The sequence below is a fragment of the Carassius auratus genome, unplaced genomic scaffold (genome assembly GCF_003368295.1).
Source record: "Carassius auratus strain Wakin unplaced genomic scaffold, ASM336829v1 scaf_tig00029036, whole genome shotgun sequence".
NCBI lineage: Eukaryota > Metazoa > Chordata > Actinopteri > Cypriniformes > Cyprinidae > Carassius > Carassius auratus.
Genome location: NW_020525734.1, coordinates 41758 through 64779, shown reverse-complemented (window position 1 = coordinate 64779; position 23022 = coordinate 41758). Strand labels below are relative to the sequence as shown.

Below are 23022 nucleotides of genomic sequence, written 5' to 3'. Positions count from 1 at the left end.
GGCTCATTTTAAAAATATTCCTCTTTTATAAGTTTTCTCAGCTATAAATAACTCAGTCAGATATTTATAAAATGTTTTAATTTCAAAGTCAGTCCTCATCGTGACAAGCCACTTTCTATATTTCGTCTGCATTGAGTTCAGAAACCTCACTCTGGTTCTAGTAATTTTATAGTCTTTTTTTTAAATATATATTTACAATTTTTGAATCCACTTCCTCTAGCCTGTTATGTTCCAGTGGCATACTCAATAATCAGTTTGAGTATCCGTTCCAACAGTAGCCTATTTAATTTACAAAATATATAAAAGTATCCATCTATTTATCTATCTATCTACTGTATCTAGGCCTATATATCTCGTATATATATATATATATATATATATATATATATATATATATATATATATATATATATATATATATATATATATAGGCTATGTATATATATATATATATATATATATATATATATATATATATATATATAGGCTTAACACACATTATTATGTTAAATATCATATGTCTTAATATTATATTATTAAGACGTTTATATATAGGCCTATAACTTCTAATAATTAGAATATTCTTGCGCCATCTTGCGTTTCGACACGCTAAAATCAGTTCAAATTCAAATGTTTCATTAATTTTTGTAATGTTACAAACAAAGAGACCAACAACATTACTATATAAATAAATAATGCATATCAGCAAGTAAGTAGCCTAAGTGAATAACTGAACAAATATATAGGCTACGATCAATTTATAGACTAGTGCATTTGTATCAGACTATAGTCTATTTTTTGCTTTAAATTAGCACTATTTCTGAAAATCTTGTGTGTCCTTTTCATAGAAATACTTATTTACAACACAAGCCTTAGACCTACATTTAAGTTAAAAAAAATTACATTTAATTAATTATTTTTCTTTTCTCATCACTTATAGTGAAATGTGATGGTCACATACACAGATATGAAGAAACACACAGACTTCGGTGACTCATTCTGGAGTTTTGGAACAGAGCAGGACTTCAAGCCTCACATTAGACACATTGACCCTGTTCTCACTGAGTAACTATTTCATGAATAAGTTTCTATCCCCTAAAGTATTAAAACGGATTCAACTGCAGTTACTTGAATGACAGCTTTTCAACTTTTCCTTCAGTGTTTGAAGCTGTAGAAGCAAAGTGTCACATTTTTATTGCTTAACTTGAATCAATACACTATATTAATATGTTATCAATGGTTTTAGATGTGACCTTGACTGGAAATCCCATTTGCGCTGGATACCTGAACCACGATACAGTGATGCCCCATTTCCACACATCAAAGACATAAAGTTTCTCAATGAAAGGAAACTGATGAGACCCGTCCCACGTGAGTCAGGCTTTGATCATCTGTTCAAGTATTAATAAAATATCTCTAGTGGCAGCTGCACATGAAAACTTTCCTATGACTTCATTAGAGTAATCACTATGGCTGTAACATCTAAGACACTTTTAACTCTATTTTTACTGGAATTTGCTGCTAGATTCTGAGATAATTTTTCAGAATTTTTTATGTTTATTGGCATGTCCATTTAGAGGCTAATAGAGTTACTGTATCGGAGTGGAGCTTTTATCCAAACATTGGACAGCCCAAGACCTATCACACTGGAAAGAGATGTTTTATGGATGGCATTATTCATAAAAGAAGCACGGGATGCATTTCAGAAAATTCCCTGGAATCATTCATAGGGAGGAAAAAGCAGGGTAAGAGCTAATTTATCAATGCTAATAACGTTACTTGCTGCTATTGTTCTTAACCACTCACATAAAGATAAATTGTATTTAGTAATGTGTAGTCAGTGCAGCCCTTATTGTTTTAGGTCATGGGTAATTTATCATTTTTTTTCAGTGCAGCACATTGTTCGAAACATTTGTAGTCTGAGGTACTTTAAACTTTAATAAACCATATCTTCTTGTTTTTTCAGCCACAGACAAATGCAGCATCTACCCTTCAACAAAGGTCAGACCATTTCTAGTCCCTGAGTACAGCTCTGACTTTCATAAATATGAATCATCACTGCGCACAGCCACTTTTGGGTAAGTACCAACATGCTTACGGCAGATGCAGTAAGATAGACCAAAAGGATGGGACTGTAGCCATGTTTTATTGCAAATTAATGAACATAAAAACACCCTTTGTTCCACTTTCTGTGAAGGGATATATCAAAGTAGGCCTAGAATGTTTAAAAACTCCCCACTGAAACTGAGTATACACACAGCCAACAACTTAGACTTTCACAGCACACTGTAGGTTGATGTTCAAAGAAAAGAAAAACACAAAGGCTATAAATACACAAGAAACAAATGATTTAACAAGACTAATTAACTAGAAACATCTGCAAGACAAAAACGAGGAGAAAAAAGCTTCAAAATAAGAGCACAAACAGATATTTTTTCTAACATATTTACTTGTATATTACTTCAGGTCCAAGCCTTTTGCCACATTTAAACCATTTACTGACCTAAAACCCAGCACAAAACACATCAGGTAGGTAAAAGAAATATTATTATGGTGGCCTGCACCATACAACTTCATCGCTGATATGAAATATCTTCAGAGTTTCTTAAGGTGCATGTACTGTATGTTTTTACAGTCCACCGTATGCAGAGAAACATGAAAGTCTTGCTCGAGAGGAGGACATTCTTGAAGTCAAGAGGTTGAGCAGCTGGAGACCAGCACCAGACATCTATGACAGGACAGTTTTGCTGGACACCTAATTTGGAAGGTGTCAAACCATGCTTACATATTTATTGTTGTTATTCTTTGCTATTTTATTAGACATATTTTTGTCTTTTCTTTCCTTCAACACTATACCTCATGGTTTTCCATTGATTATATCTTACAATATTTAGATCTTTATGGTCTAGCCCAAGAACTTCATATTGGAAAGGGTTGAATCAGGTTAAATTTGTTTTGGGCTTTAGACAGAGAGAACAATTACTTCTTTTCTTTTTTTTTTGCCTTATTAGTTGGAGATTTTCCTTAATTCCCTGACAAAGACAAATGCATGTCTTTTCACTGTGCCAAAATGTAATTGCTGGACAGAATAGGAAACAGTTAAAATGATTGTGTGGGCAAGATGTTTATAATTGTTAATAAAAGAGGAACAGAATCTCTTTCACTCTTCTCGTTTCATCACAATCTGAATTCACAGTATTGTATCATTCATACCCAGTAAAATATAATTAGCAAGTTGTATTATAGTCAGTTCGTTCTTGCACTGAACCATGCAATCTAATAGCAAAATAACTGTTCACAAACTGTTATTTCATAAAATGAGGATCAAGCTTAACTTGCTTGAAAGCATTTTAAATAATATTTTATATTGGGCTTATTTGCTTTTGCAAGAATTTCTGTGGTGGACCATCTGTTGTGTTTTTATTTAGGGTCGTTTGCTGAATATTCATTGTCCATATGATTCATTCAAAGGGCAGATGAATAAAACATTAATATGAGCTTATCAACACTGTACAGACTGTATGTCAGCATTTGTTTGCATACTTTCTCTGAACTCACACAGCATACTTTGATAATTTGTATATATTAGTCTTAACTTGTATCATGGTTCTGCAGTAGAGATAGATTCTATTTTTTCTCTCTGATAACGCTATAAAATGTCCATTAAATCTACCCACAGGGTTATACCAGCCCACAGTGTCTTTCATATTTAGATAGACCACAAATTTGGGGGCCATTAGGGAAGATGTTAAATCATTTCATTAATGTGTTGGAAACCTCAGTAAAACCTTTTTTAGTGTATGTCATTTTTTGCATTAAGGACAATGAAAGTAACGAATGAGAAAGTGAGACAGGTTGAATGCTGTGTCTATTTACTCCAGCCTTGTGCAGATACATTTGGGGGTTCTGGGACCACCTGAAGCAATTTGGCATTCTGAACCTTGCATAACACCATGCAGGTATTACCTTGTCTTGCATACTTTGGGTGTTGCTTAGAATTGTTTTCCCTCTTTATTCACACCACAGTCACAAGAGGGAGCCGTTTCCAGAGTTTTAGTTCCTGTACTCAAAAAGTGGAAAACAGTTCTGTGAAGATAAGTAAAGTGTTGTTTTGTGGAAATTTGAGCATTTGAGCACCAGACCTGGGCCTTCAGGGTAACCCAATTTAGTATGCATGAACGAGTCAGTATGCAATTTCTTTGGTAACAAGACAACAGAACACAGTGGTTAAAAACAACAAGAATGACTATTTGTGTCCATTTGTAGGCCATTTAAAGGCAATGACGTTCATTTCTCTAGATATTTGTTTACCATTTTGTCTCTTCTTAAGATTTGAATTGTAGATTTTAAGTTGAATTGAGGGTAGATCAAGAATGCCATTGGTGGAGCCCATGAAACATTTTTCACATGTTCAAACTGACTTTTTGATATTATGTGAAGAAATTATTAAATTTTTTTCTGACGGGCTAGAGCCTCATGACATTTCAAGAATGGCTTTTCGCCTAGTAACACTTTTAACGTGACAATCTTTAAAGCCAGTGACAAGCTCCTTTGAGAGTTTCTAAACTCTACAGATCAGATTCTGAGCGCATTTATGTTGAAAAGAGGAAGACAAATCCCTGGTACAAAAGTGCACAGAGCGCATCAGAGATCTTGCATCACTTATAGCATACTAATTTGATATACTTTTTTGGAGTAAAAGCATTCAGAATACAAGAGGAGCAATTGAGCATACAGTGGGAGATGTTAATTTGCAGTTGGTGTAATGCCACCAATACATGTATTTCTTTATATATTTCTTTTAATGCATCTTTAAAGACTAATTTAGAGATTTTCTGATTGGCTGTTTGTTGAATTTAGGTGATTTCTATTCCAGACCACAGACGTAGAGTACACTTTTTCATTGGACCATCCTCAGTGTGTATTGATTTACTCATGATCACTCATTGATCCTTTGCCATCAGAGAAAAACGCCCTACACAGCATTCTGTAAGTGTCATGATTCTGCCCTCGTGTCCTTGATTTTTTCCTAGTCTTGAGGCAGGATCATGACAGACCCGTGTTTTGTGTACAAGCGCATGGCCTTGTCTTTGGGCCATGTGCTTGTGTTGTCTCGTTCCCTTGCCCCGCCCCCCTTGTTATCCTAGTCGTGTCGTGATTGTCCTATCTGTAACACCTGTCGTGTCTTAATTGTTCCCCCTATTTAGATCTCCTAGTGTGCTCTGTCCTGCGTTGGTTCATTGTGTTTCTCAGATGTGTTCTACTTATGTGATCGTGTGTGAGATTGTGCTGTACCCTCTGAAGTCCTTGTATTACCGTGAGTGTTTGTAGTTAGTGTCAAGAGTTTGTTTGTCTTATCAATCCTGCCCTGTTAAGTTGTTTAGTTCCTGCCCTAGCTGTTGTTTTCCCCCTCGTGGGTTTTGTTTTCCCCTTTTTGTTATAAACCCTTTGTTTGAGAATCCCTGTCTGCACCTGAGTTCCTCCCTTACCAAGAACCTGACAGAATGAACCGACCAAAAAGGAACTCAGCAGACAGGAGGCAATGCTGGATGACATCAGCCAGCCAGCGAGTTTGTTTTGAGGGCTCTCGCCTTGTGGTGTTCCGGGGGACCAGGGGAGGTCGTTCCGGAGCGAGCGGGCGAGAGGAGGAGCCCCAGAGGTCCCCACCTACCCAGCTGCCCACGGTCCCAGAGGGTCGTGTCCTGGCCGTGGCAACCCTGGGGGATCAGGCAAGTCCCCCCCAGAGTCCTGAGGCACCTCCCACTACCTTCAGTCTCCCCAACAAGCGAGGGAGACGGTTTTCATGGGAGTCGGCTTCAGAGTCTTCGGCGTCCGAGTCTGCCCTGTCCGAGACCAAACTCCCCCAACCCGCCTCTGACCCAGCTGTAGCCTCTGCACCGCGCCCGAGGAGGAAGAGGAAGAAGGGGCCTGCCGGTCCTGTGACCCTGTCTCCTCCCGAGTCAGCAGCAGTGAGCGTGCCCGTGCCAGCAGCGGTGAGAGCTGGCGTGCCCGTGCCAGCAGCGGAGAGAGCTGGCGTGCCCGTGCCAGCAGCGGAGAGAGCTGGCGTGCCCGTGCCAGCAGCGGAGAGAGCTGGCGTGCCCGTGCCAGCAGCGGAGAGAGCTGGTGTGCCCGAGCCAGCAGCGGTGAGCGTGCCCGAGCCAGCAACAGTGAGCGTGCCCGAGCCGGCAAAGAAGAGAGCTGCAGTCGTGAGAGCGGAGGAGAGAGCCGCGGCCGACTCTGCAGCAAAGACTCTTGTACAGTCGGTCTCATCCCATAAGGAGCTGCCTATTATCCTAGCTGCTAAAGCTTTTTCTGATTATTTGTCCCGTCTTGTCCAAATTTTAGAAGTCCCCGTCAGTCCTGTTTTGTCCCCTGACCCTGTCCCCAGAAGTCCTAAGTGTCCAGCCGTTGTCTCCCCGTGTCCCGTTGATGTGCCCCCGTGTCCAGTAGATGTTGTATCCCCGTGCCCTGTAGATGTAGTCGCCCCTCGTCCTGTAGATGTAGTCGCCCCTCGTCCTGTAGATGTAGTCGCCCCTCGTCCTGTAGATGTAGTCGCCCCTCGTCCTGTAGATGTAGTCGCCCCTCGTCCTGTAGATGTAGTCGCCCCTCGTCCTGTTGATGTTGCCCCGCGTCCTGTGTCTGCTCCTGTCAGTTATCCCGAGAACCCTCCCCGCCCCTCACCACCCAGACCTGCCCGTACCCCCCGTCGTCAGCCTTCGTCCTGTCCTCCTAGGATTCCTACCCCACCCACCCGCCCTGGTCTGTCCCCCATGAACTTTGTGGTCCCGCCCCCTCCCCTTCCCTGTTTGTTTTTTTTTTATTCGTCACCCCAACCCTGCCGTTGTGTACTCATGTTTGCCTTTGTTGTTATTTGTCATGTCCTGTTGGTTTGTGTCTGTGTCCCAGTCTGTCATGTCAGTCGTGTCCCGTGTTTGATGTTCCCTTGAGGAGCGTCTGGAAGCCACTCCTTAAGGGAGGGGTTCTGTCATGATTCTGCCCTCGTGTCCTTGATTTTTTTTTCCTAGTCTTGAGGCAGGATCATGACAGACCCGTGTTTTGTGTACAAGCGCATGGCCTTGTCTTTGGGCCATGTGCTTGTGTTGTCTCGTTCCCTTGCCCCGCCCCCCTTGTTATCCTAGTCGTGTCGTGATTGTCCTATCTGTAACACCTGTCGTGTCTTAATTGTTCCCCCTATTTAGATCTCCTAGTGTGCTCTGTCCTGCGTCGGTTCATTGTGTTTCTCAGATGTGTTCTACTTATGTGATCGTGTGTGAGATTGTGCTGTACCCTCTGAAGTCCTTGTATTACCGTGAGTGTTTGTAGTTAGTGTCAAGAGTTTGTTTGTCTTATCAATCCTGCCCTGTTAAGTTGTTTAGTTCCTGCCCTAGCTGTTGTTTTCCCCCTCGTGGGTTTTGTTTTCCCCTTTTTGTTATAAACCCTTTGTTTGAGAATCCCTGTCTGCACCGGAGTTCCTCCCTTACCAAGAACCTGACAGTAAGGATTTGTTTCTGACAGTGGTACTGCTGTATACTGACAAAAGTAGAGTGCCTCCTGATAAACTATCAGCACTTTCTAAACAAGGCTATTGTATGGATTAAATAAAGCCAAGGAAATGTACCAATGCATGATCGTGGTCTCCTGACCTGTGTTCAGTAAATATAATTTTACATTTAATTTAGATGGTTAATTGTCATTAGCATGGGTCACCAAAAGTCTTAAGCTTAATTTGTTCACATGTTAGTGAGGTCAGTGCAAACTCTAATGCACGTTAATGCAAAAGGTCATAAATTAACATATCAACCTGACAGCTGTTTTTATTCTCTGATTTGTACATTGATTTGATCAGTGGAGGCAATGAACAAGTGAAAAGTTGTTTTTATAGATGCAACCACTAGATGACAGTGTTCAATTTCTGTTTGCATTTGAGAATCAGAATCTATTGGAACATCCTTAAAACAAAATGCATTTAAGCAAAGTTGAATAAGATATTAAGAAAATTCATTCATCATTTACTTCATACATATAATTATCTAAACCCCTTTTGCATTGATTCTTGTGGAACTGTTAGAACTTGCATAATGTCTGAGAAATGGAAGGTTTTTTCCCCACCACGATTTAAATAAATAAATTAATTAATTAAAAAGGTAATTCTGCCATTTTAACTCACAATTTGGACTTTGTTTCTCGCAATTCTGAATACTGTATACTGTATAAACTCTGCAATTTCTCTTTTTTTCTCTCTCTCTCTGCCATGCCATAAAAATAGTAATCATGTTTTTTTTTGTTTTCAGAATTGTGTTTATAATAATTCTGACTTTAGAATTAGACATTCTGCTAAATCTCCTTTTGTGTTCCACACGAACCCAAGAGGCCTTTCAGAAGATCAGAATCTTAATTTCAGTTTATTTAACTGAGTGTTTAAATTGAATGCGCCACAGGCCTTGCGAAGTCAAACCCAGCTGGAGCTGCACCATGTGTCTGGGCACTGCTCTAATTTGTCCATCGCATGAGCCAATCTGTGCAGGACACTGTCTGCTGGATCAGCACTTTATCTTCAGCCCGCAATGCTCGCAGAGCTCATACCTCCTCTTCTCTGACGATCCACTCTTGGTGTCTTTTGTTATTTCGCTCCATTCCCCTGCATTCACTTATGGCCTGTGCTTTTTAATTTAGCTTTAGTGGTAAGTGAAGCCAGCAGTCAGCCTTCTGAATATACAGCTACTGTAGACAATTAAATAGAGTCCTTAGACATGCTGCAAGTTCACCTTGATAGAAATGCACTGATAATCAATACTACAAAGAAGCCATAAAATGCAGTAATTTCTTCAGAAGTAAGAAGTTGAATCGAGTATGTTTGAGTAAATCACAGTTGCACTTGGTCACATTGACACAGTGCATTGTGATAATGCGTGGATGACTGAAAATACTGTACATTTAACGGTGGTCTAGGATGGACTTTGACCACATTTAATGAAGGTTAATGCATATGTGTAGATAAGCAATGAGGTTATGCTGCAAATAATATACAGTACATCGCTTGAGTCATTCTTTCTTTGGTGGTTGATGTTACTCTGGTCTTGTAGTGTAGAGATATCCTTTGCTTTTTCTTTTCCTGATTCAACCAATAATATGCTGTTATAGACAGTTATGAAATTACTTCACTGCATTATTTCTCCTGGAATCTTGTTTTTGCACTTTATTTCAATCCAAAAGTAGTGAAATTTTAATCTTTCTATTATCTCAATCCATGGTATTTTCTTATAGCAAACAATTCATATATGCATATGTTTTAATAAAAATGATAATTACCTTGTAGTCTTTAATCTAAATATAATAACTTGCTCTTCCAATGAAACAACAGACTTCTTGTCTGCCTAAAGTCTTATGAATGCTGTGAATGTGTATATACTACTCATACTCATTTCAATTACATTTCTTTCTTTTTTTTTTGCATTTATAAACACTTTTACTCTACACTTTGAGTGCAATGCTCACATCATAGAGGGGTGCATAAAGAAAGGAAATACAAATAAAATAATAACGATAAAGCAGTTTGAATGATCTGATTATGAGTTTGGTAAATCATGGAAATATTTTAACTAACTCAACCTCTCATGTAATATGTACAGTAGGTGTTTTTTTGTGTTGAATTATATTATATTAAACCGGCATTTGAGCATATTTTGTGCATTAGGCATTTTATTAATTAGGCAGAAGCTTTTATCCAAAGCTTTTACATTGGATTTATTATTGCCATTGCATGCATAAAGAACAAATTACTTTGCAGATTGCATGACTTCTTACTCGTGTTTATGAAATGGACATTTACAAATCTGCTTATTAGGTGCATGTGTAACCTCTGTCATTTAGTTGCTCCTCCTCCTGTGCTATGGGTGATAATGAGCACAGTGTGAGTGCACAAGTGTGAGAACAAGATTTGACTTCTCTCTGGGTCTCCATCAAGCTGTTAGCACATTTTGAATCACCACTCTGCATCGCTGGTGCTACATCGGGAGCTGCATTGTCATCAGCGTACAGTGGCTGGTTGCATCAGGCCATTCCTGCTTCCACTTTCATCTTTTACTCACTGCACTTCCAGAACTCCCCGAAGGTAGCACATTTACTGTGTTTCCGCAAGCCCAACTGGATGTGTGAGGACATGGAAGAAGTACTAACCCGTGTCTGGGCTGGCTTGAGCTGAGAGGAGGCCTAATGAAAATGCCCCGAGGAGCTACTTTCCTTCCCAAACACCAGTTTATCTCTTGTAGACTGTGTAACCCTTTTCCGTAGCACTTTTAAACTTAATACTCTATGCTTAAAGCTTATGAGCAGCTGCATACCAATGATGTATGGGAAGTCGTGGCCTAATGGTTAGCGAGTCGGACTGGCAATCAAAAGGTTGTGAGTTCGAGTCTCAGGAATTGCAGGTGGGGGAGTGCATGTACAGTTCTCTCTCCACCTTCAATACCATGACTTAGGTGCCCTTGAGCAAGGCATCGAACCCCCAACTGCTCCCCGGGCGCCGCAGCATAAATGGCTGCCCACTGCTCCGGGTGTATGTTCACAGTGTGTGTGTGTGTGTTCACTGCTCTGTGTGTGTGTGCACTTTGGATGGGTTAAATGCAGAGCACGAATTCTGAGTATGGGTCACCATACTTGGCTGAATGTCACGTCACTTTCACTTTCATGTATGTCCAATACTGTTCCTGATCTGGAAACAGTATAGCATGGTGGTAGCAATGCCAAGGTGATGGGTTTGATTCCTAGAGAATGCATGAACTGATAAAATGTGTCTTTTTATCTTTCACTTTGTGCCACTTTGGATAAAATCATTTGCAGATTACACAAAAATGTAACTAGCCCAAGTAGCCAATTTTCCATCTTCAGTGTGGGTGGGCATGTCTCTTAGCAGGTCATGGGAATATTCAATTGATCATTATTATCTTTAAAAAAATTAAAACAAAATTAGAATTACAATGGGGCACTTTACAATGGATTTAAATAGGGCAAATCCTTCAATGCTGAAATATTCATAGTTGTATTAAATTGTAATAATATTTCACAATATTACTGCTTCTATTTTTGATCCATTTAATGCAGGCTTAGTGAGCAGATTCTTTCAAATACATCTTACTTTGCATTTCTGCTTTAAAAAACTGAGTTCCTTCATCATCTTCTTCTTTTCAGGAAAACAAGGGACTGTTAACAATATTATTGCACAAATACTGATGATTAATCGTAACTTTTATTGAACCCAGAATATTCCTTAAACAGTCTTGCCTACATTATTACTAAATCTAGCATGCCTGAAGTTATTAAAATTGGTCAGAAGGACCGGCACTCATAGTGCTGGCAGTAAGCAATGAGCTTTTTATCACACTGAAGAACCGGCATGCATCGTCCTGCTCGGATCGGATCAAAACATCTTCCTCAGCAGCAGGCCTGTTGCCTGCTCTATTTTTTTTTTTTTTTTTACCAAGGTAAGTTTGCATTTAATTTGAGCAAACTCAAGAAGGTGGATTGGTTTTGAGTGGGGTTTGTTGCCATGGTAACTTACCATGGCAATGAAAAGTTGTGATATTCTAGGCCAATATGGCTAGGAACTATACTCTCATTAGCAGTCTAATTAGATTCAATGTTGTATGCTAAGCTAAAAGTGCTACCGCCGCACCTGAAATCGGCTGAATGGATTCAAAAAGGGTAAAACTCATCTATTTAACCTTTTCAGTGGTGAGTTTAAAATACTCCAGCGGTCCAGAGTGAGTTTTTTTAATACGACCGTTATTTTCGAACTTTCCCCTTACTGTTTCCATGGTGACGTGTCAGGCTTGTCACGTGACACACCGCGTCTCCAATAACACTGTAGTACAGATGGATTGCTTTTATTTAGTTTTTCCTTTTTTTATTTAAAATATTCACAAACTTTTTGCTGCACGTGTCACACTTTCTGGTGCACATGATCTAGAGTTAATCACAAACTCTGGATCAAACTCTGAGTTGACAGTGAACGTTTAGACCAAGCTCTGTGAGACCCCTGAACCTGATCTAAACCAGGTTGGATTTATTTGGTTTTGTCAACTCCAAACCTACTCTGAAAATTTGTTCAGCTAGCTTCATGCAGCAGGCCACAGATGTTTTAGGTTTTCACACACTCCAATAAATAAGAAAGTGAAGATAGTCTGCATTCATTGAAATCTACTGAAATACTCTGTATGACAAGACCCGAAGTAAAAAGACAAGTTTAAAATCCCTCTACAAATTGAATCCTAATTCAGTCTTATTGTTTATCACAGTGCTCCTTTTCTTATTTTGTTAATCCATCGAAGGGAATAAGAGAAATGTCAAGGGAGTCGTTTTATCTTGGACCCCAGTTCCAAAGTGCCAGATCCAGAAAAAAAAAGAGAGACTTCAAAACAAAACAAAAACAGTTGGTACTTGTACGTGTACGTGTCATATTGTGTGTGTATGAATTTCATAGTTATATAAATTGTTCTATATTTGTTCATTCTATTAACTATAAAGATTTTCAAGATCAGGAGTCGTGAAAGATAGTTCTTTTTGAAGTGTATTTTCAAATAGAGGTTTATTTGAGTCTCCACTATAGAGTTTACATCCAGAGTTCTTGTTTTGCCAAATAGCAACCGCCAGCAAAGAGGCAAAAAATAACAAGCTCTCTTTTGTAGTCATGACTGCGCTTTCATTATTCAAATCCTCCTCATCTTTCAGCTCCAAAAAATACATTTGGCTTACAGCTCTTGGAAAACAATAAGCAGAATGTCAAGAAAGGCTTCTTCTATCACTAGTTACTAGCATTGTTCTAGCCAGTTCACTTGTCTCCCCTTCACCTCATTATCAGACAGCAGCACCCTCAGGTTAGGTGTCTTAATCAAAACGCCCCACTAATGCAATGGAATCGAGGCTAATCTAAAAACAGGCCTGTTTTCTACCCAGATATAAAGAATAGCCCATGGACATGTGACAGCAGTGATAAAAGCAAATGAGAAAATCAAGAGAAAGGCACTGGCTGCCTGGCTTTGGGTCTGGCTTTCATTGCCCTACTCCGTTTTTGTTTTGTAAATGCTTCTCTGCAAACGGCCCCCTTGCAGAAAAATACCACGTTTATCATAATCGCATAAGTTCATGGAGATGGAGAAAGTGAATTACAGAGCCTCCGCCTTGCTGTGGGGTCTCCTCGCTTATTGGCTCGCGCACCTGCTCTCCTCTCCTCTGGTAATAGGTTTTGAGAGCGGATGTCTGAGATGCGCAGTAGGCTTTCCTTGCTGAATGATATAGGGACAGGCTTGCATGTTAAAGCAGAAGACAGGGCAAAGTATCAGCTGTTGTGGTCGAACTGTATGGGACTAAGATCCAGATGATCTGACTGCATTTAGCATTAGATGCATAAGGTGTTAATACTTCACGTTTCTTATTTTATTCCCATTTCAGCATCTGATCATCCCAGGGATTTTATATTCCATGTCTGTTTAGTTGTCTTTTGTCCTCTCACGCTGTCAGACTCAGGACACCATGATATATGGTTGTAGGGAGGAATTAAGTGGGAAAGATTGAGGAATCTGTTCTAATTTCCACCGTTGAGTTGCTAATCCCCAAATGACATGCTCTGTGGACATCTGCTCAGCACCGATTCTTCCTCAGAGTGTCAGAAATCCTATTTCACACACTCTTACTATACTTCATTATGTATGACATGCCTGAGTGATAAAAATGGACTGTCTTTTCTTTGAAGGATTGCTGAGGGAAAACAAATATAGCTGGTGAGACCACTATTGTCTACAAATATGAATTGGGTCCAAAAAAAAAAATACTATTAGTCCACCTTGTGAAGAACAAATGCGATTTATTACTGAAACTGAAAAGATGATTTTAGTAACATGAAGAGCAACAATTTACTTTTAGTGCTTTGGCGAACACAGTGAAAAGTTGCCTCTGTTTCTTTAACCTCACTCAACGGTTTCTCAGCAAATGTTAATTTAGTTTTTATGCATCAGAGCTGCAGGGTGTTCCAGTCTGATTCCTCATTGCTGTTCTGGTAAATAAGGACATCCAAAGAGGAAATCAAGACTTTCTGGATTCTCTTTGATCTATTTCTGGGCTGGGGCAAGTGTGGGAGTGGATGTCTGCTGGAGAGCTGCAATCACACCGTAGCTGATGTGTTTACTCACCATCATGTGCCAAGGACATTTTTTGTATTTTCTTGCTTCTACAGAATGTAAAATAAGATAACTGATTTGATGTCCAACTGGGTAAATTCAGTACAATGGCTGTATGTCATGATTTGTTTTAATGCTTAAGAAAGTACCCAAGAGTGTCAGAAGAAAGTACAGTACATGCTGCTCGCTGATCATTTTTCAAGTGATCAGATTAATTTTGGAGAAAAACAAACCAGTGTTACATACTTGTTGCAAACGGGTAGTTTTACACCTCATGGCAGCAATACTGGGAAAGCACCACAGTGATAAACCTCATCTATAAGTCAACCTATGAATAATTACTTGTAATTATCTCTGTGCATTAAACTTGAATAGGAAAAATCCAGCCTTAAGTGAAACACTTTAAGTTGAAAGTATTCCATGTATAGAAGTTCTACAAATGATAACAGCCAGCTAATTGCTGCAGACACCAATTGTACTTCATAATTTAAGCTAGTCTGTTACCCATAACCCATCCATGCAATCGTGCACTTTCATACCCATGTCCACCTGGATGGATAAGAAGCAGCTCAAGCCTTCTCTGATACATGTATTTACTATTATACTCATGCTGGCACAACCATCTGTCGAGTTAACACTGCAACATGGAGCTATAGTTTGAGTCGCTCTTTGGAATATTAAAGCCTTTACAATGCTTGTGAGTAATGACTGTCATCATCATTGGCTTTGGGAATTTATTTAGGCAATGAAATCTAGCCACTATATATCACTCAGTGGAAAGAGGTAATTTTGTGATCTGTCTAACATTTTTCCTGGGGGGAAAAATCTCCTACTTTGTTGATATCTCAGTATTTTGAAATACAATTTCTTCTGACAACATGATGTTAAAGAAAAGGAAAGGAAACAATTCACCGTTATTAACTTGATTGGTCTTGACACTTCACATTTCAGAAGATGTAGATGGGACTTGTGGAAGGGCAATTTTAAATATTTCCAGCCAATGAAATGAAATTTCAAATAGCCTTCTGAACTTATTCATATACAAAACACAAAATGTAGGTGTTCTTAATATAAATATTCATTTCAGAATTTATTAGGTGACTTTTACACATTTTCTTTTTACTGTACAATATTACGGTTTTACAAATTAATCAGATCATTTTATATGTTTATGTGAAATGTACGGTGGCCGAGAGAGCTCAACACGCTGCAACTTAAGAAAATACATGCAAATTGAAAAAACACCAGCAAATAAAAATAAATCTTCATCAGTTTGACAACACAAGTGATGCAAATCCTTCACAACACATGCATATAACAAAACGCGCCGCAAATCCTTCACAACACATGCATATAACAAAACGCGCTGCAAATCCTTCACAACACATGCATACTGTATAACGAAACGCGCTGCAAATCCTTCACAACACATGCATATAACGAAATGCACTGCAAATCCTTCACAACACATGCATATAATGAAACGCACTGCAAATCCTTCACAACACATGCATATAATGAAACGCACTGCAAATCACCACAAAACATGCATATAACGAAACGCGCTGCAAAATCTCACAACACATTCATATAAGAAACGCACTGCAAATCCATCACAACACATGCATATAACGAAACATGCTGCAAATCCTTCACAACACATGCATATAACAAAACGCGCTGCAAATTCTTCACAACACATGCATACTGTATAACGAAACGCGCTGCAAATCCTTCACAACACATGCATATAACGAAACGTACTGCAAATCCTTCACAACACATGCATATAATGAAACGCACTGCAAATCCTTCACAACACATGCATATAACGAAACGCACTGCAAATCCTTCACAACACATGCATATAACGAAACGCACTGCAAATCCTTCACAACACATGCATATAACGAAACGCACTGCAAATCCTTCACAACACATGCATATAATGAAACGCACTGCAAATCATCACAAAACATGCATATAACGAAACGCGCTGCAAAATCTCACAACACATTATAAGAAACGCACTGCAAATCCATCACAACACATGCATATAACGAAACATGCTGCAAATCCTTCACAACACATGTATATAACGAAGCGTGCTGCAAATCCTCACAACACATGCATATAACGAAACGCTCTGCAAAATCTCACAATACTTGCATATAACGAAGTGTGCTGCAAATCCTTCACAACACATGCATATAACGAAACGCTCTGCAAAATCTCACAATACTTGCATATAACGAAGTGTGCTGCAAATCCTTCACAACACATGCATATAATGGAACGCGCTGCAGATAGCACTGACCACAATGGAAATGTTTCAAGGAGACCTCAAAAAGTGTCGGACCCGGTTGGGATTTGCTTATCATGCAGTGGCTAGTGGTCAGTGGAGTTGTTGGTGAACTGAAAGGTTTTTTTTTTTTTTTTTTGGATATTATTAGCTTAAATAAGCTGAATAATGACATGATTAAATGTAAAGCGTTACTTAAGATGGCTAACTTTAATATCCTCAGCTAAATATAATTTCAAGGTTAATGAAAATAAATTTGCAATGCTTCATTAATTGTTTCTTAACGTGCATGTGCTGTGAGGATTTGCAGCACATTTCATTATATGCATGTGTTGTGAAGTATTTGCAGCACGTTTCGTTATATGCATGTGTTGTGATGATTTGCAGCGTGTTTCGTTATATGCATGTGTTGTGATGATTTGCAGCGCGTTTCATTATATGCATGTGTTGTGATGATTTGCAACACTTGTGGTGTCAAACTGATGAAGATGTTTTCTTCATTTGCTGAAGTTTTTTTCAATTTGCATGTGTTTTCTTAAGTTGCAGCGTGTTGAGCTCTCTCGGCCGCCGTAGAAATGAATTGCTTAATTTGAATATATTTGAATATATATTTTACTCTTTTGTCTGTTGCAACAAATTGCAGACAAATTAAGTTTAGTTAGTTCATAATGCATATTTTTTTGTACACTCTGTGTCAAAGGACATACTTGTCACAGCATGCTTTAGTGTGCTGTAATTTCTGAAGGCATCCTTTATGAATAATACAAAAATAAAATTCCCCTCTCCCTGTGCAGTTTGTGGTGTATTTGTATTTAGTCCCCAAAGACCCGTGTGAGATCTCACATGAAGATGCTGTGCCACAGCTAATACAATTCTTAATAGCCACAATCATGGAAGACTGACAGTTTTCTCAATAGATTTATATAAGCCACAGTCACTCGTGGGCTCATTTTGCGGATTATACTAGATAACAAAACAGATTCTAGAGTGTCGTGCTGCTGCTAAGGTGCTGTGGATTTATTTACAGGCTTCTGGGGTTCTTTCCTGCCCTTGGTTCCTCCTGCATTCTTTTATGTACATAATCAATTATTTAGCATGCCGTTTTCTCCAGCGCAACCTCTTGCTCTGCTGAATCGAAGGCTAAATTCCTCTTGCAAAAGCTGCAGTGCTCTCATTCGTGAAGTTTTGAACTATAAGCACTTTTAATTCTGTGGACTTTTTGAACACTCCTTGAAAATAAACATCACATGCTCACTAGTACGATGTGTACAACAATAATGGATTTTTTCTCACTAGTTTATTCAATCTGTTTAGTAACAGTATCACAGGGTCATTCTGTCACTTTTGAAATGTTTGTCTGAACAAATACATATTTTTTTTAATAAATAAATAAAATAACAATAATAAACTCAATTCAGTGGTGTAAATTATGCTACAAACGTATTCAAACAATACAAACGTATTTTTTAAATTATTATTATAAAAGGGCTGGCTCCTTTGTCTAGAGCTAGGGCTAGCTATCATTTTATGTATCTTACTCTGTTGCACAAATGCACTGTTACCAAGCCCACAGCATTAAAAGACTCATGTTTTGTGACATACTTGCCGTCTGGTTGAAAATTAGAGCTGTCCTTCTTGTAAGAGCTCGATCATTTATAAGAACATGTACTGTAGCATGACCACCCAACAGAATGCAGAATGCAGAATGCAGAATGCAGGACAATTCAGTTGAGATTTCAAAAGCAGTAATTGAGGTTGTGATCGAGACTACAGCTGACAGTGATGTATGAACAGGCAGAATAGAAAACCATCGAGCTTATAAAGCCTGTGGATGAATGGAGCAATATTTCAATATGTAATAGTGGCCTGTCACAGTCCCTTACCGCTTCATGCGTGCATCTGTCTCTTTCCGAGTCTCTTGTGTTTGGAGTCCCAGTCTTGATCCATAATCTGAGGATGAGTGAAGGCAATATTACACTTGATTTCCATTAAATACGCAGCACTTTATTTTCCTGCCAGCAGACAATAATACAGAAAGTGCTATTTAATATTTTAATTGAAAGCAGTGGCTTTGAAAACAATTTTGTGAGTCATTTGAGATGAGTTTGTCCATTGATGATTCAGATTCAGACCGGCATTTTACATATTAAATAAAAATATTAATGTGATGATTTGTGCTGTTTTGAATATTTTTGTTAATCTACTGAAATGGGACTTGTGTTCTTTAATGTATAGCACAAGACACACTTCATGTAGCAGACAATCAACTAAATTAGCTCAGGGAATTGTTTTGAGTTTGAGTTCTCTCAATAATATATATAAATATATATATATATATATATATATATATATATATATATATATATATATATATATATATATATATATATATATATATATATATATATATATATATATATATATATATATATATATATATATATATATAAATGCAGAGTATTCATCTAGTGCTATACCGAGCAACCTGGGAATCTTCCGGTGGGCATTCCCTGCTCTCAGCAACACTGATGAGCGGTTGTAGCACTTTTCTTTGTTGTTTCATCAGCTGAAAGCCTTTAAAAATACACGACCCAGGAGTCTGGCTTAAGCCAGGTCAGCAAATCTTTGCAAATACATGCTTAGAGAGGTCTTCTCTCTCACGAGTGAACATACTAACAAAGAAGTGTCACAAGCGATATTCCATGTTGTATGTGTTGACACAGTTATTCAGGTGGGGAAAAAAAAGAAAAAACAAGTGAGACCACAGAAGAATATTTCATTCATTCATTCATTTGCAATTTGTTATAATATAATATTTTGTTGTTATAATTTCTGGAATAATTTTATTATCATATGTGTATATCTTTCTGTGTGTGTGTACTTTTATTCTCTTGGTTTCATTTAAAAAAAAGAAATAATTACATTTTTTGTTATTACAATTATAATTAATATTGATAATGTATTGTCACACATGGTAAGATTTATCAAAATTTGTTTCTCCCGAAAATATTATGTTGAATATCATAAAATCATGAATGTTGGTTTGAAAGTTCTTTCTTGGTCTATTTGCGAGGGATTTGTGGCACAGAAGGCCTGTTAAATGTAACACGTATTGTAATTAATGGTGTTATTATTCACTATTTCCATGGATTAGATGTACATTTAGGACATATTAGTTTTCCATTAAAACCTAAAGGCTTCTATTGAATGAAATAATTCAATTTGTATTCATGATGTTGCAATTATTACAATATAAATACTTCAATGAAATATGTAAATATACGCTTGTATATAATTTGTATAATAGATTTAACTTTCAGAATTTTTTTACAGTGATTATGCTTTGTCTGTCATTGTCCTTCAGTGATTCCACTAAATCATAAAAATACAATTTTAAATAGAATAATTAATTAATTAATTATTATTTCTTTTTTTTTTTTTTTACATTATTGACACTTGGGTTTCTTGTCCCAGGTTTAGGGGAATTTCTTATAATTTAATATTAGTTGTTATAATTTGAATTAAAATAATAGTTTGCAACACACACACACACACACACACAGACAGAGAGAGAGAGAGAGAGAGAGAGAGAGAGAGACTTTATTTCCACTTCAACAGCTTTTGTACCCCATATGACATGTTTTGCTTTTAACCCAGTCACAATTTTCACAAAATCACAATTTAAAAATGCATCAGGATAATGAACCCATTCAAATGTGTTATTAAGTTTTATGGGCCAAAAGTTCCATTTCTTTGAAATATGAAGCAGCAGCATCATTTGATGTGACCTTGATGCGCAGCTGTCACCGCAGACACTGCCAGACCTGTGCTCCAGGCATCTGTCACACTCTGTTGCTGTATATATGACACAAGTGAAAGATTGTTTTCTATTCATATAATCTTAGCCTACGGGAACGTTCTAGAAGGTTGATCCCCGCTAGAATTTAAGAGAACAGCGGTGAGAAACTGTACTCGGTATCCCACCATTTTTTTTTTTTCTAGTCTTGACAGACAGTTTGTCAACAGTTTTGAAATATTTCATAGATACTATGTGTCTCTTTTTTTGGAAGCATCCCATGACTGTGGGAAATTTAGCATCTAGAAATCCAAAAGCTAGTTTGATATGTATTTATTTGGATGTTTAAAGGCGCATTAATATTTGCACTTGACGCTGTCATAGTAAACCAATGACTACATGCATGTGTAAAAAATAGATAGTAAACTAAAATACCATTTAGACTAAAATAAATTAAATTGCTTGCTAGGATAATAAATATTTAAGAAAGAATAACGTTTTCTAATCTAATGGTTATAATACTCAGTTAATTTTAATTCTCATTTTGTGATGTGTTTGAACTGACATAAAGAGCAGATAAATGTACAGATTCTTTCATGCATTCGTAGAGGACAATAAATCATTAAAATGCTGTGACATATTGCTAGAATAAAAGTCAAAGAATCAGAGATCATCCTTGGCCTTTACTGTGTAGGTTGTCTATATTTTTTAATACCTCAAGAAAGCTCTTAATTCTTAGGATGAGATAAAGGATTAAAAAGACAACATTTCAATAGATAGTCTGAAGATTTAATGGATGTGTCTTTAAATGATGAAGCTGAAATAAATTGCAGAGTATGTCAATGAACATTGGATATCGCTGCATTTATAAATATGCCCTCAATGAAAATGCCCTAGACCGATATATTTCATATTGTTTGAAATATATAATGATGTCCCAAAGAGGTTTTGTGTCAGAGGGTTTCCTTATTTTCAGTATTGTGATTATGCATTCTGACAACGTCTAAACTTGACTTCACGCTGCTTCACAATGTTTTCCCATTATCGTAACCACCTCTCTAAAAGCACTCACTATACAAAGGGAGCTTGAATTGATGTTGTGGCTTGATAAATTGCTCGGCTGGAACATGTATTCTATTGTAGCGGAAAAAAGAGAATACGAGTTCCACTGTTACACAAAGAGAAAAACTGAGGTGAAGAAACGTTCCTAGAGGGCCCTGGCATTTGCTTAAGAACACTTGATTTGAAGCTTGATTGTTCGACATATACTGTATATTCTTCTGTTGTACAACGTCTTACACGATGCTACCCCCTGGTAGTCCACAGAGTCATCAGTGCATTTCTGGGAGTTTAGCATTGAATTGCAAAGAAAGATATATTGCCTAATGTCAGATAAAATGCTTTTTTTTAATGCAACCATATTCTTCATTTGTTTTACACACAGTTATTCACCAGCATGGGTATGAGTATGTATATAACACAATGTTCTGTTAATAGTTTCTAGTAAAATGTGCTATAAAATGCAATTACTATAACACACAAATCAAGAGTTTGGTTTTGTACTAAGCTTTTTATCTGTGAAACAGTTACTAACATTGACAGATTCCAAAATGTAGGGTTGGTAAGATTTTATTTTATATGTTTTTGAAAGTCTCTTATGCTCACCGAGGCTGGATGTATTTTGATCAAAAAAGTAATATTAAAGAGGCTGTTAATATATTTTAAAATGTTATTTATTTTTTCAACAGCTATTATTCCAGTCTTCAGTGTCACACGATTCTCCAGAAGTCATTCCAATAGTCTGATTTGGTGCTCAAATAACATGTTGAAAACAACTTTAGACTTGAGCCAAATTCTGGTCATGATTTTATAAATGCAGTTGCAGTTTTGCACTGTGACTCTATCATTATAAACCTGGTTGTCCACGTGCTGCTTGCTGTAGCTACATACTGTAACTCCTAGTTTCTTCTCTTAGGTCTGCTTATTATTATGCTTTAGCAGTATCATCTGAGACTTTATGAAATATGAGCACATTGGTAAGGCCTCATGGGGGAACAGATTAATAGGAATACTTTAATGACCTCTTCATTGAAGGGAGCACAGGTAGAGCCTGTACCATGTAATGGAAAATGATAAGCCCATGTGCTGTTAGGAGGACCATTCCACACTGAGGCTAATAAGTCAGCCATCCTCCACTGGCTCCATGATGCTCGCTGTCTGAAGGATGAAACTGCAATGTGCAGCTCACATCGGGCGGGAAAGAAAAACTCACCAAAACAGTATAAAATACATACATGAATTATCAAATACTTATATTACATTAAGATATTACATTTAGATTCTGAAAACTATTGATTGTATGAACTGATTGTTAATAAATAGCAAAATGTTTTGGCATAAGTAATTAATGTCATTAATTATTCAGAGTTTACATTTAATAAATTATCTTGGTTTAAATGCATGGTTTACCCAAAAATAAAAATTCTGTCATTAATAAAATCTCTCTATTTATATGCTCATTTAATGTGAATACTGGGGCTGGTTACATAAACTGCTTAGACTAGTCTTTAAAAGATAGTCATGTAATTTTTTACTTCTAGTTTGCTCTTAAATTTTTTATATCAGTTACAAAAATGTAGATTGGTTTAATTTGAATGGAAAAGTAAAACTGGTGACCTCTTGTCTAATGCTAATTGGTCAAAGTAGTTCTTAAGGCACAGTCTCAACATAGTGGCTAGGTTTATGCAGCTGGC

At 37.5% G+C, this 23022-nt stretch overlaps 1 protein-coding gene across 1 annotated transcript; it reads left to right on the top strand.

Annotated features, from left to right (window-relative positions):
* Positions 1 to 1355: 1355 nt before the first annotated feature.
* Positions 1356 to 3520, top strand: LOC113079731 (spermatogenesis-associated serine-rich protein 1-like). Its single transcript, XM_026251935.1, has 5 exons — positions 1356 to 1371; positions 1578 to 1745; positions 1967 to 2078; positions 2467 to 2529; positions 2636 to 3520. Exons 1-5 carry the CDS (start codon positions 1356 to 1358, stop codon positions 2757 to 2759), a joined length of 483 nt encoding a protein of 160 aa, XP_026107720.1. The 3' UTR covers positions 2760 to 3520.
* Positions 3521 to 23022: the final 19502 nt, after the last annotated feature.